The sequence below is a fragment of the Notothenia rossii genome, assembly GCF_949606895.1.
Source record: "Notothenia rossii genome assembly, chromosome: 5".
Taxonomy (NCBI): domain Eukaryota; kingdom Metazoa; phylum Chordata; class Actinopteri; order Perciformes; family Nototheniidae; genus Notothenia; species Notothenia rossii.
The window spans coordinates 85,053,992-85,066,933 of record NC_136903.1 but is presented as its reverse complement, the minus strand read 5'-3'; the positions used below and the strand labels follow the sequence as shown (position 1 = coordinate 85,066,933).

Here is a 12,942-nt window from a genome sequence, read left to right as displayed (position 1 = left end):
ACTACTTTCATCACACTTATTTTTTTTTTTTTTACATTCGATTGCATTAAGGCTTTATGATATCCTTCACAGTAGACATTTGAACAATTGCTGATCCGAATGATCACCACTTTCATTCAATTTTGGATGATTTAGTCAAGTTTGAAACACCCATGGTGTTCCCAGTCAAAAATGACCGCCATAAAGAAAAGGAATTAGTAACCATCCGGATCAGATAAAACACACACACACCAACACAAACACACACACAAACACACACACTCTAGATGTGTTCCCCCCCCCCTTATGTGCCCAATCCCCCGATGTGAATCCTGGCACTCACAAACACACACACACACACACACACACACACACACACACACACACACACACACACACACACACACACACACACACACACACACACACACACACACACACACACACACACACACACACACACACACACACACACACACACACACACACACACACACACGGAACAATTTGACACATTTCCCGCTCTTATGTGCCCATCCCCCCACATGGATCACACCTGGCACACGCAATACATGTTCAGTGTCTGTTCTTTGTGTATTTAATGCAGTTTTTCATGTATACCAGTAGTCTGATACAATATGTACAGTTTGAAAGGGTGTTAAATGAAATTTGGTGATGATTAATGGTTTTTGTGTTAATGTAATAGCAGTTACAGAACACCAAAGTAAGGGGGGGGGGAATGAAGACAGTAGCCTAGTAGTTAAAAGTAAAAACTGCAAACATTACAACTCCAAGATATAGGCATTTTTATATACTTAAAAGTTGATGGAATATATGTTTGTGTACAGTACAGATTATATTTATGGGGCAATTTCACATTCCTATAAAGAGATGGATGGACTCCAAACAAGCTGTGCCTTCCAGCTGTTAATAAACTCTCAATATCCAAGGAGACAACATCTAATTGGATGAAGCATTAACAGGTAAACTATCTGTAAATTATTCCATTTTGTTGTCCACTATACTTGGAAAAGGTAGGTATAGCCTACTGCCTGCATTTTCATTAATGTTACTTTTATTATCTCTTTTTTTTTTACATTTGTTACCGCATGTAGACACCTAATGTATCAAACAAAAATACAATTCTCTTCAATTTATGTTTTAGACTTAAACATATTTAGTTGAATTGTATTGGCATTGCATTTGATATCGAAGTAATCCTAAAGTAACTGAAAGTAAGGTTACATTACTTTTACATTGGGATACTTAGTTACTGATTCCATTACAGGTTATCAGTCATTGTAATAGCATAATATTTGTTAACCAAACTTGAATGTTGTCTATATGTTCATAATGTTCTCTAATAAGACATTCTGAGAAAAAGTGTTTAAAAATGTAACGTGCAAAAAAATCTATTGGCCTACTGTTTATATATTATGGTCTTGGAAAGGTCAAATTGAGAAAGAAAAATAAAAAAAATATTTCTATTGTAACGTTAACCTCTACATTTGATATAAAGGTAATCCAAAAGCAACAATAAGTAATCAGATTACATGTAATATACTATTGTGTGATACTTAGTTCCAGATTACATACAAGTAATCAGTCATTGTAATGGAATACATCTTACCATCCCTGAATTTAATGTATCCTATTGTTGCATGTTATCTTTATATTGGAATACATGTAAACTAAGACTCCAAAGTATTAATATAGGATGTTCAATCTAAAAAAAAAAAATATATAAAATAATAAAAGACGTAACGGAATACATTTTTAAAGAAACCCTCCCAACCCCTGAATAAAATGAATGTTGTTCACATGTTTTCTTGAATAAATAAGATCGAGAAGAGATCCCTCTCTCCCGGCTGGCCGAGGGGCGGCTCTGCTCAGCCCGCCCTGTGGGTGTGTTTCCGGGCCTCTGCATCCACCTGCTCGCGCTGCCTCCCTCCAGTCAGGAGCGCCCAACTTTCCTGAGGAGGAGCACGCGCCGCTGGACCTCTCTACACCACAGGGACTTTGTTTCCAAAGCTTTTTCCCACGAGATGTTGATTGTGCTCGTGCGACGCCAGTATCTCCTCGCCTCGCGGTCTCGCACAAGCTAGAGAAGATTTTCTGCTTTACATTTTTATTTTTTCATTTTCCCATTGTGCACTGCCAAACTCCGGGGCCAATAACCGCGCAGTGTGCACAGGTACGGACTGCCCTCCTGAGCAGCACCGGGATTTTATATTCTTATTTCAACTTGGAGACGAAAGTGAGCGAGCTGTTGGATTTGGTTTGTTCAATGACTTGCGGGGTTGGATCTGAAGTTATATTCGGAGAGCTGTAACAATAAGGTAAGCGTTATTGTGCTCATTCATATCTATTTAAGCTGCGTTTTTATGTCTGGTTAAGCGTTTTTTTATTTATTTCTAATGCATTATTTTTCTCTCATACACATTTCAACTAAAACATCTTATCATCCCGATAGATCACACCGTTTATTCTTCATTATTACTATTTAGTGTATTGCTATTTCAATTTACGCTGCGCTCTAATACCACACCAGACTGTTTACAGTTCTGTCGTCCATGTGTGGCCAAGGCTGCCAGTCTGTCACACACAGTCTGTATCATTCAGCAACATTCAACCTTTATTTCTGCTTACATTTAGTATCATTCACTGCTGAACAACATAGAGCTGGAAATATACTAATAAAGTTTGATATTATTATATTTTTGTTGCATTTATTCTGATAAAGAAGAGTATTATTGTCTTTTAAGTTTTCCACTGAATATACCAGCAGGATTCAGGAGGAAGGTTATGTTGCCTCTGCCCTTACTTGTGGTTAATAGCTGTTGTTTTATTGGTTGCATTACATTTGTCCAACATGTGGCAGTTAATGACTTGCAGGATAATACGAAACTGAGAGCATTAGTGGATGTAATATCTTCTGAAGGAGCATGGATTGAAATTATTTCATGATGACCTTACGTATTCATTTTACAACATTAGAATCACCTGAGGACAGTATAAATGTTTATCGTTATAGCACAGTTTGAACCAGTGGACTCAGTCTTTCAGGCTCCTCGGTGCCTTGTTTGATTTAATCTGCTAGTGTGAAGGACTTGGCCTCTGTCTCAGAATAAACAGCTGGATGGTTAACAAATTGTCAGTAAACAGCCGAGGTTTAAACAGCTGGGTTCTGCTCATAAATCCACTTGCAGCCAAGCAGTCTGAGGAATCTTTGTGGCTCTGAAGGTGCGTTTGAGATGGAGACCTTTTCCAAATATTCAGGGTTTGCAGTCAAAGAAAGAGAGAAGAGATTTATCAGCTATTTTGGGAATAGTGAGGTGAAAAAAGTTTCATATGGGATATAAAAATGCAGTGCAAATGACAACATGGTCCAATGATTGGATGGGGTATAGCCATAGGGCAGAGTGGCTGTTAGACAAGCCTTTTCGGCTGATTTGTGACATTGTGGTTGCTCTCTGGTGTCGATGATTTATTAACTGGAGACTTTATTGATGACCTCACCTCTTTGTTTGTAGGACTTGTTAAACTGAACGCTTAAGCCTGTCATCATTTGTAAACCCTTTTTAGTTAGGAGTTAATATTTTACTTAAATTACACCAATCACAACTTTTTGTGTCTCTTTCGTTAGACCACAACCCGGTATTAGGTGATAATTACAGAGCAGCACACTCTCATACCGTGTCATGACGTAGGAATGTGTTTTGGGTGCGTGGAGAAGATCACTAGAGTCAGCATGATCTTCCCACCAGTTTGTCACACAGGCACACCCCGAAAAAAAAAAAACCCTAATAGTTCCCAAATGGAAGTGTTTACAAATATCTCTAACAGCTTGGCTCTTCTCCATCAGGACTAATCAGTTGTTATGAAGCTCTCAGAGATCTGGGCGTAATCTCTTCACCTCAGCAGGGATGGGTCCCTTGGGAGCTTTGATTTGACATGTCATATAAATTAATTAAAAAAACGGTGGCAGATTTTCTGTTATTGCAGAGTACAGTTGAAAAAGCATCTTGTCTTCTCACGTGTTTGTAGACCTGTTGAAATAATAACATTACCCTGTTATTCTACAATATATGGAGATCATCTTTTCGATTTATTCTACGATTTACATGGATGATTTTCACACTAACATCTCATTGTCTTATGAACATAACCCTGATCATTTTTACGTTTACGACTGATTGTATACCTTATGGAATTGAACCTCCAGTTTATGTGTTTTTGTCATTGTTAAACCTATACAGTACCTAACTTGTAGCTAATATCATTTCACATGTCCCAATGGTCCTAACCATTGGGAATCAGGATTGGTCGTATTTTACCTGTGAGGAAAGAATGACTTTATACTCCTGTGCCAATTGTATTTTATTAATTTAGCTGCAATTACAAGAGCCCAACAATCCTTTGTATTTATTGTTTGAGCTTTGTGGTTTTATTTAAATTATAATTCATTCACTTAGTTCCTTCATCCAATGTCTTGTGTGAATAACTAAACGTTGATTGATCTTTGAAAGTCTGTACTTGCACTATAATGCTAGTATATTGTCATTATTATATCAGGTAGACAATACATCGTCCGAATAAAGAGTCACAGAACAGCTCTAATCATTTCTTCTCGTCCTTGCAGGTGTTTTTTTATCTCTCTGTGTGCTGCTGGAGGTTGCTCCACCATGCAGCCGGCCGGTCTGTGGACGGCCCTCTTCCTCCTGGCTCTGTCCAGCTCCGCTCTGGGGAACCTGCTGATCAACGACCCGCTGGCCGCGCCCCGCGTCTTCATCTCCTTCAAAGGTAAGAACCAGAACCTGATCCTCTCCTCTTTACTCCCACCTGCCTCTCATTCCTGGTTTGCAGCCGTTGTTGGGACTCTTCTAATCCTGTGCTGGTTTAATCAACTCCGCCATGTGTTTGCTGGTTGTATGACTGATGACTTGACAGCTGTGTAATTGGAGCGATTGTGGCTTCGATAAGCGCTTAGGGGTTGTTGCAAATGGGGAAACTTACAGCATCACCGGACTCGTGTTTCACTGCAAGGAACACCGCAAACAAATCATGCAATTCTGATTTGCTGCCCCCCTCCAATAGACCTCCAGGCGTTTTAATAACCACCAGATGCTTCCGTTGGCTAATAATGTACAAACAATTAAGAAAAGCAGCTGAACAGAAGCACATATTGAAGATATTGTGCGTCTTGTTCCCTTCGAAACAATATGCTTGATTGTTGTTTTAGCCGATCAAATGCAGCGTCTTTAACTTCAATCATCTTTATAATGGAATCCCTAAATTGGAGGCACGAAGGGAGACGGGATAATAAGCAGCATGTAATAACTCTACGGTCATTATGTGATTATTCCCCGGGGATGCAGACGTGTACTTTAGTGGAGCTGCGTTCCAGCGCCCGTGCTTACGTTAGGTGAGATGGTTTCCAAAAGGGGTGCAGAGTGAGAGCGAGGGTATTATCAAGAGCAAATTGCCAGGATCAGCCGAGCAGAGCCACGTCCCCGAGGCCTGTCCTGCTCCGAGATCAAGCCTTTGATTAGCATCCAGAAGAGAAAAGCCGAGGGAGCGAGCAGAGCGCCCCTGTTTGCTTTGCTTTCCATTTCCCAGCGCTCCCCGCGTACAAGTTGACTTAATTAAGTGGACTGGCACAGTTCATTGTCGAAGGCGTTTTCCTGCTTTAATCAAGTAGGATTTACCACATCAGTGAGCACACATCCAGAGCTCAGCAGTATTTTTCTTTTTTCCCCTGAATATCATTTTAGTTCCACAAACGCTGTGTTGTTTTCAAGAGAGTAAATTGTGTTTCACTCTATAGGCTGTTGTATAGGTGCGTCTCTGGATGGCTGAACTCACTAGAAATATATGTGAAAGCAGCGGATATACCGAGGAGCAAAGTGGAAAAAGCTCGGCTCTGCTGCTTACCTGCGTGTTTGCCTCTCCAGTCAATATGAATTTCACAGTCTACTGCCGCTGCCTCTCTCAGAGGAATGCACCCCCCCTCTCCATTCAATATTATGACTCTCTCTCCCTTAATTGCTTTCTGAGAGGCCCTTGTAGTCCTTACCTTGGCAAGAAGGCTGCACTACTTCCCCTGATGCATCATGATGTGTTAAGTTTGTGCTTGAGCTACTCGCTGTTTTCCTCTGAGCTGCAACTTTAATGGAACCAGGATGAAGACAAAGTGTCCAAGCTTGTATTTTACGACACTCAGGAAAAGAATGTGTTAATAATCAGTCCCCTGTTTATTGTTATTGATCATTATGGCAGCACTGTTAAGGGAAAGTTAAATTGAGGCTATAAAGCGGGATGTTTCTCTCTGCGTTGAACACAACACATGTTTCAAACTGATTAACTCGGTAGCTTGAGGAGCGAAGTTGAGAACGGTGACCTCCATCTGGGAGGCTCTCACTTCCCTATTAAAGCAGGTAGAGTAAATCATGGGACCTAATTGCTTTGTTTTGGCTTGGTGTAATGCGCACAGGAGGAGGTATTGGGTGTCCAAATATTTAGAAGATATAAGCAGAAAAATGCATCCACTTGTACACATTTCAATGAGATTAGAGTGCGTGGAGTCTGGGGGGGATAAACCTTGGAAGTAGACTTTGTTCGGGCTTATCAGGTTTTTTCTGAGCTAGCAAGCTGAGTCGGCAAAAAGAAAGAAGTCTGCCTGAGTTCAGACAGCAAATAAATGAAATCAATGTCAGACGAGTGTTTTGTGGAACGAGGGAAGGAGCAAAACAAATCCGCCGTGGATAATCAGTAGATTTTAAGGTTGGTTTTGACAAGACTGCTGTCGCCAGAAACCCCCAACAGAGGGGTCAGAGCAAATAGTTGAGAGGCTGAGAATATGCTAGTTCCACGCCCCAAAGTGACTCATGGTCAAGACACTTGATTGTAAAGTTCAGTGTTTGGAACAAATGCCATCTACAGTATGTGAGCATCTTGGGCTTACTTTAAATATTGATTTTTCTGCTGATTCTTATAGAAAATAGTGTAAAATGTCTGTTATAGCGTCCCACAGCTCAAGGGAATGTATTTAGATTGCATATTTTCTACGACCATGTGTTCAAAACCTAAACGTATTCAGTTCGTTGACATATGTTACAAACAAAGCAACAAATCTTCAAATTTGAGAATCTAGAAACAGTGTGTTTTCACCAATCTTTGCTTGAACAGTTGCTAAATAGATTACCAACTGCCTTCACTAAAACGCCAATATTGACTTATTGATAAATCAACTACGTGTTGCAATAGCATTTTTATCCGAAGTGGGAACCATTTATTTTGTTGGTGAATATTTCTTATCTGGAATAGTTTAAAACTTTCTTTGAAGACATGTAGGTGTTTAAGCTAGTGACCAAAGTGTGCAGGAGTGAAGTACTAGTATAGTCAAGCCGTCACTCTTTAACTCCGTTACAATCTAGTCCCGCCAAATCAGCCCGCTCTTCTTTTTTTTTTAAAGCTTTCCATCACTAAAGGGAACTAGTGAATTAACATGTGAAAGGATGGTGTGGGAGCATCGCCTCTCCGTGAGACTCCTAAGTCATGCAAGTGCCTTTGAGGCGTAAATCCATTAAGAGGTCGACTGATTTAAATGTGTTGTTTTTTTTAGATTCTTGCTTTTGTATTACACTGTGAAAAACACTGCGTTTTCTGAATGAACAAAGCACTCTCCAGGGAAGTTTTGCCATGAGTGTAACATATCGCTGCTGGCCCACATTCCCTCCATGACATATTTGAGTTCATGCATTAAGAAGATCCCAATCTAAATCCATGCCTATGGCTCTGGCAGATAAACCACTGCTTCCACAACTTCATTCACTCACAAACTGAAGCACTTTGTGCCATCGTTGACACGGTAGAGGTAACAGGCGACTAAAAGCCTTCAGTGGCATTTTTAAGGTCTTTAAACAACAGCTTTTTTCAGTCTGCTTAGATAAACAGACAGCAGGTAAACATTTGTTCGGAGTAAACAGAGGCGCAGGGTCAAGTATCCCCACGATTGTACATTTTTGTGCGGACGTCATCTCCTGCTGAGGGTGGGGCCATGCATCGCACCATGAAGTCACGTGAGAACCGTCAACACCTCACTGGGTGTAAATGAAACTAAAACTGCTGCTTTTACGGCTACAGCGATTGAATTATGGTGTGTCAGTACAAAAGAAAAGTCCCTTAAATGCCATAACATAATAAGGATTACAGCCTAAAAGCCCCCCCCTCCTCCTACTGTGTACATACAAGGCCAAATCCACACGTGAAACACCACAATGTGGGTCAGCTTTGCCACAATGCACAAAGCTCAGCACTGACGGGGCAGGTGGCAGTGAAAGGAAGCAGCTCTGGCCCGTCATTACTCCACATATTTCTCATCTGCACGCCCTCCTGTGAAGGGCTAACAGCAGGCTCCTATTTTTACTCCTCAGCAAAAGTATTTAGTCTATATCGGGTGTGACTGTGTGTGACTGTGTGTGTGTGTGGGTGGGTGGGTGGCAGCGTAAAAGGTTAGAAACTCCCCTTTGGGGTTAAATGCCAGGCATTCTGATATGTGTCACCCCTTGTTATGCAGTCATTTGTCTTTTGAATTCCCAGGAATAACAACAGATAAGGATTACATATAATAAATGTGCAGTTTAGGAGTGAGGTAATTGTTTTGATAAGTCAACAGTTTGCTATCAGTTCATCTCTGGGCTTGCCCCATTACTGCCGCCCCATCACTCATACTAGTCAATGATTAAACTGTTATTACTGTCGTGCACACAACACTCTCCGGTGGTCACTTTCTTCTCTGCGCCCCGGAGGTACATCTCAGTGGTCAGGGTTTTTCTTATCAGACCTGATTGGCTGTGGCAGAATGCATTTATGAGGCTGGAGCCAAGTATAATCTACATAGATTTTTGGGTCTACATAATTATTATTTTTTATTTAGTGAGTTTGCATCTAGGCCTCTTTTGCTAAAAGCAACCTGATTTATTTTTATGTTCAATAACAATCATTATAATCTTATATTATTATTATTATTATTCTCTTTTTTTTGTAACGTATATTTGAAATGATTGATTATACTATTTCTATTATTATTTATGTTTCATTAATATTATTATTATTTTGTTATTTTTCTTTAATTTTCTTCTTTTTCTCTGTCGATCCCACACACACACTTTGTCATTTGTTTTCGATTTACCTTGTACATTTTCTTTTGTCTGTATATCTGACACTGTACTTGTCTCTACCTGCACTGTCAGTATTTAAAATACTCAATAAAAATACAATATGCAAAGTATCTTGTAGAATTGCTCCGGGTGATTTTCTATTATGATTAGCCGCTGTCTAATTTCCAAGACACCCGGAGCACATTGGCATACCTCCGCCCTAACTGAAATGTTGCAGTATTGTTGAACCACATGCAGGAGCTGCTGCCCCAGTAGTTTGGCACTGCCGCTGTGATCTCTAATTACACTTTGTGAGAGCTGAGTCCATATATCCCAACGGCAGCAAAGTAATGACTGACAAAGCACTGAAAACCACTATTGCTTTGGCCATGTCCCAGACCTCAGCTTCTCTCCACACACAGCAGCTAAGCCAGGTTATATTTAGTGTAAAACTCTCTTCTCCCTCAGCAGGCGCACAGCGGTCATTTGTAGCTCAGCGGTTCACCATTGAGCGCAGTCGGCAGGGTGGTGGCGGCGGTTTAAGTGCAAACGCAGCTTGGTTCAGAACAACTTGCACTCTGCTGTGATCTGGCTGTCAGGAATGTCACTTTATTGTTAGGTGCTGGCAAGCTAGGAGCCATCTTTGACTGTGTAAAACATTTGAAATGTGTGTGGGTGTAGAGAAGACAGCGCGTGATGAAGCAAAAAGTGTGAGGCCCAGAAGCAGTGTTAATCTTTTTCATTTTCACATGACTTGTATGTGTTTGTATCTTGGAGGTCACCGTACAGAAGCTCCCTAAGCTTTGTGGAGTGGAATTTGCACCACATTTAAATCCAAATATCAGACATAGTACACATGCCTTCACCTGTTTTTGTTTAAAAAAAATATATTTATCAGGCCACCAGTGCCTTTGTTGAAGTGACAGTGTTGAAAGGGGGAGACAGAGGCGATGGCATGTGGTAAATGTAGAGCTGGATTTGATCCTGTGTCCTCCACACGGGAACCATGTTTAGTTCATTCAAAATCATGTTGCAGATGCTTAAAAAATCGTAAATATCAGCTTGAAATGCATTCATCTCATTCGAAAAGACTTTGTTCTGAGCTCATAGTTTGATCTCGAACTGTCATGGTACTCTTCATTGCATTTTCAATCAGCAACAGCCGTGCTAAAGTGACATGTGATGGCTGACCTGCCGCATTCCTCGTCCAAACTCGGAGCATGTATGATTATCTAGTCATAGGTAATCGTTAGACGCCTACATAGCCAATAGTCTCAGGTTGACAGGTCCAGGAGATCGATTAGCTATCTGCCTGTGAGCCTCTGTCACATCAACTATGTCACCTATTTGGTGTATGACTGATGGGTCTATGATTGCAAATTATTTCCGGACCAATTGGTACATTGTTTGAATTGGTAATGCATTGAATATGATTGTGACAGCTGGAAAAAAAGTGCACTTTGGTCCCATCTGAAGCACACCGCCAATGGAATTCAATAAATCTATCTGGATGGTATTTCAACGCTTCATAGAGTTTGGGCACAACATTCTGTATATAAAGCTTTTAGTAGCAATTTGCTTGGAAAGATTTATGAACATCAATGCATTTTATGTTGGCATGTTATCCACACAAAGTAATGTAATGTGTGCAATGCTTTGTTCATTTGAATATGTCTCAAATTCTTCTCCATGAATCTTTGCAATTCACTGTTATATCTGTCAGCCTTGCGAATCTCTGTTATAAAAGGCAATATTGCTCCTTTTCTCACCCCTCTCTCCTTGTCAGGTGTATGTGTGGGACAGGAGTGTGATTTTTCCCTCAAAAAAGATGAGCATGTTGGCACCTTTCAGCACATTGCCCCTGAATCCAGAAGCAATCTCTGTGCTTGTCTCTGATGGTGCCAGCTTCCCTTTGTAGATAACATCGCGGTCACAGTGTCATCTCAAAGCCGAGGCAGCCACTGTCTGCCTCCCACCCAGCGCTGATAGAATATCTGTTTTATTCTCTCCTTCCCATGGTTGTTAAACGCACACAGCTCTTTCTTTATTAAGGCAGATGAATCGAGTCATTGTGCTTGAGTGCTATAGAATATAGCCACTTGACACCTTGGTGTAGTTGATTCTGACACCATATGGCCGAGAGGTTGTAAAGTGTATCGCTGGCAGTTTGGGTGGTCCTAATATTTGATTAAGAGGAAACTGTATCAACGCTTGCCTACTGATTCTCCAACATCTGGCCAATGGTTGCTGGATATATCTTAGATGTGCATGTGTTGGCAGGTAACAAGGCTCTCTAAGGGATTATTGTGTGCAGGAGAAGGTGAAGGTGTCGTCTAAATATAGTCCAACTCATCTTTGAATGCTCGGTTTCCTGCCGCAGTTCTGTCTGTCTGTCTTCCCTCCCCTTCTCATTTCTCTTCCCCTGGAATGGGAACGGTAGTAAATGCACGGCGCCCGAGGTGTTTGGGATTCCTGGCATGGAAGTCCTGCTCTCTTTTAGCATCTGCAGAAAGAGGGATGTGTTGTGTTGAGAGCGTGGTGTTCCCCTCTTTGGTCAGGGCTTCACCTGTGGAGCAGTCCCCTGAGTCGGGTTACGGTGCTCTGTCAGTGCCTCGCCTCCAAAGGACTGAGGACCCAGTGTTGTCTGTCCGGCTTGTCTTTCACAGGCATGTTGTTGCATCTGTTGCACACCCCCCCCCCCCCCCCCCCCCCCCCCCCAACCTCTCCTCTCCTCATCAGACTGTACCAGCCGAATTGTCCAGATACTGTGAATCACTTTCTCCTCACTAGTGCACCACATCCTCCCATGTGCTCTTTATTTATGGGACTACAATTGTACGTTTTCAATTAAAATGGCCAAAACTACAGAATTAGAGCAGCAATTACAAACAGAGCGGAGCGCACGCAATTATGTATTGCAGAATGTAGGCCAACATGATAGAGATGTAATTGATTTCACATGTTCAAACCAAAGACAGTAGTTGGTTATTTCCTGTAATCAAAGAAGTGCCAGAGGAAGGTTTTACTCTGACTCTGGTTGCTAAAGTTACATCATGGGAGCCCTGTCAGGTGGCATTACACTTTAAGAAACTCCTCAGTGCTGTAGAGAAAACTGTCACTCAGCATCCTTTGTTATTATTCTACCCCTTTGTTCAAGAAACTGTCAACAGATAATGATGAAGCGCTCTCAAGACATGACATTGTTCTCAATCTGAGCCTGCGACTCGGTATCTAGCACACCAGCCAAGCTTCTAGGTTGGTCCTTTTTCTAGGTGGCATAATTACAACTTCCTGTGGGATTTTGTGTCTTTTCTCCCGTGTGAAAGCAGGGCATTATGGGGACTGGATAAACAGGTTGAGGAATCAGACTGGCTTTGTCTCTGTAACGCCGTTGGGACTGAACACTGTATATTCTTAGCGCTGGTGTTTCTCTTGTGGCAGATTAAGGTGTCAGGTAGAATAATGGTCCAGGCGGATTAGACACGTTCGTGCAGCCGAAACCTGCCCTCGGGTTTACACTTTACAATGTGACGTAATGTGATAGATTAATCTCCAACTAAGGATCTTGTGTTGAGCGAAGGAAGAACCCAACATTTTTTGGAGCAGATCCAAATATTTTTTACTTCAAAATGGCCTTGGCCCGAAGTCTGCCCTCTCCTAGTACCGTTAAGTGTTTTTTAAGGGAAACAGTAACATTGGAGAAGAAGGCGATAGGGTTAGAGGATGTCGGAGAATATGCGTGAAAAGGAAATCATTTGGCACTAGGTGAACAAATATACATTGAGCACCTGCTAGGAAGTGC

At 41.4% G+C, this 12,942-nt stretch overlaps 1 protein-coding gene across 2 annotated transcripts in view; it reads left to right on the top strand.

Moving 5' to 3' along the window:
- Positions 1-1,925: 1,925 nt before the first annotated feature.
- LOC307040545 (semaphorin-3F-like) overlaps positions 1,926-12,942 on the top strand; it is a 67,258-nt gene continuing 56,241 nt past the window's right edge. For both annotated transcript variants that reach the window (XM_079683490.1, XM_079683489.1), the window contains exons 1-2: positions 1,926-2,318; positions 4,622-4,782. In XM_079683490.1, coding sequence (XP_079539616.1) covers positions 4,665-4,782 — 118 coding nt within the window. In that variant the 5' untranslated portion in view covers positions 1,926-2,318; positions 4,622-4,664. The remainder of the gene's footprint in view (positions 2,319-4,621; positions 4,783-12,942) is intronic.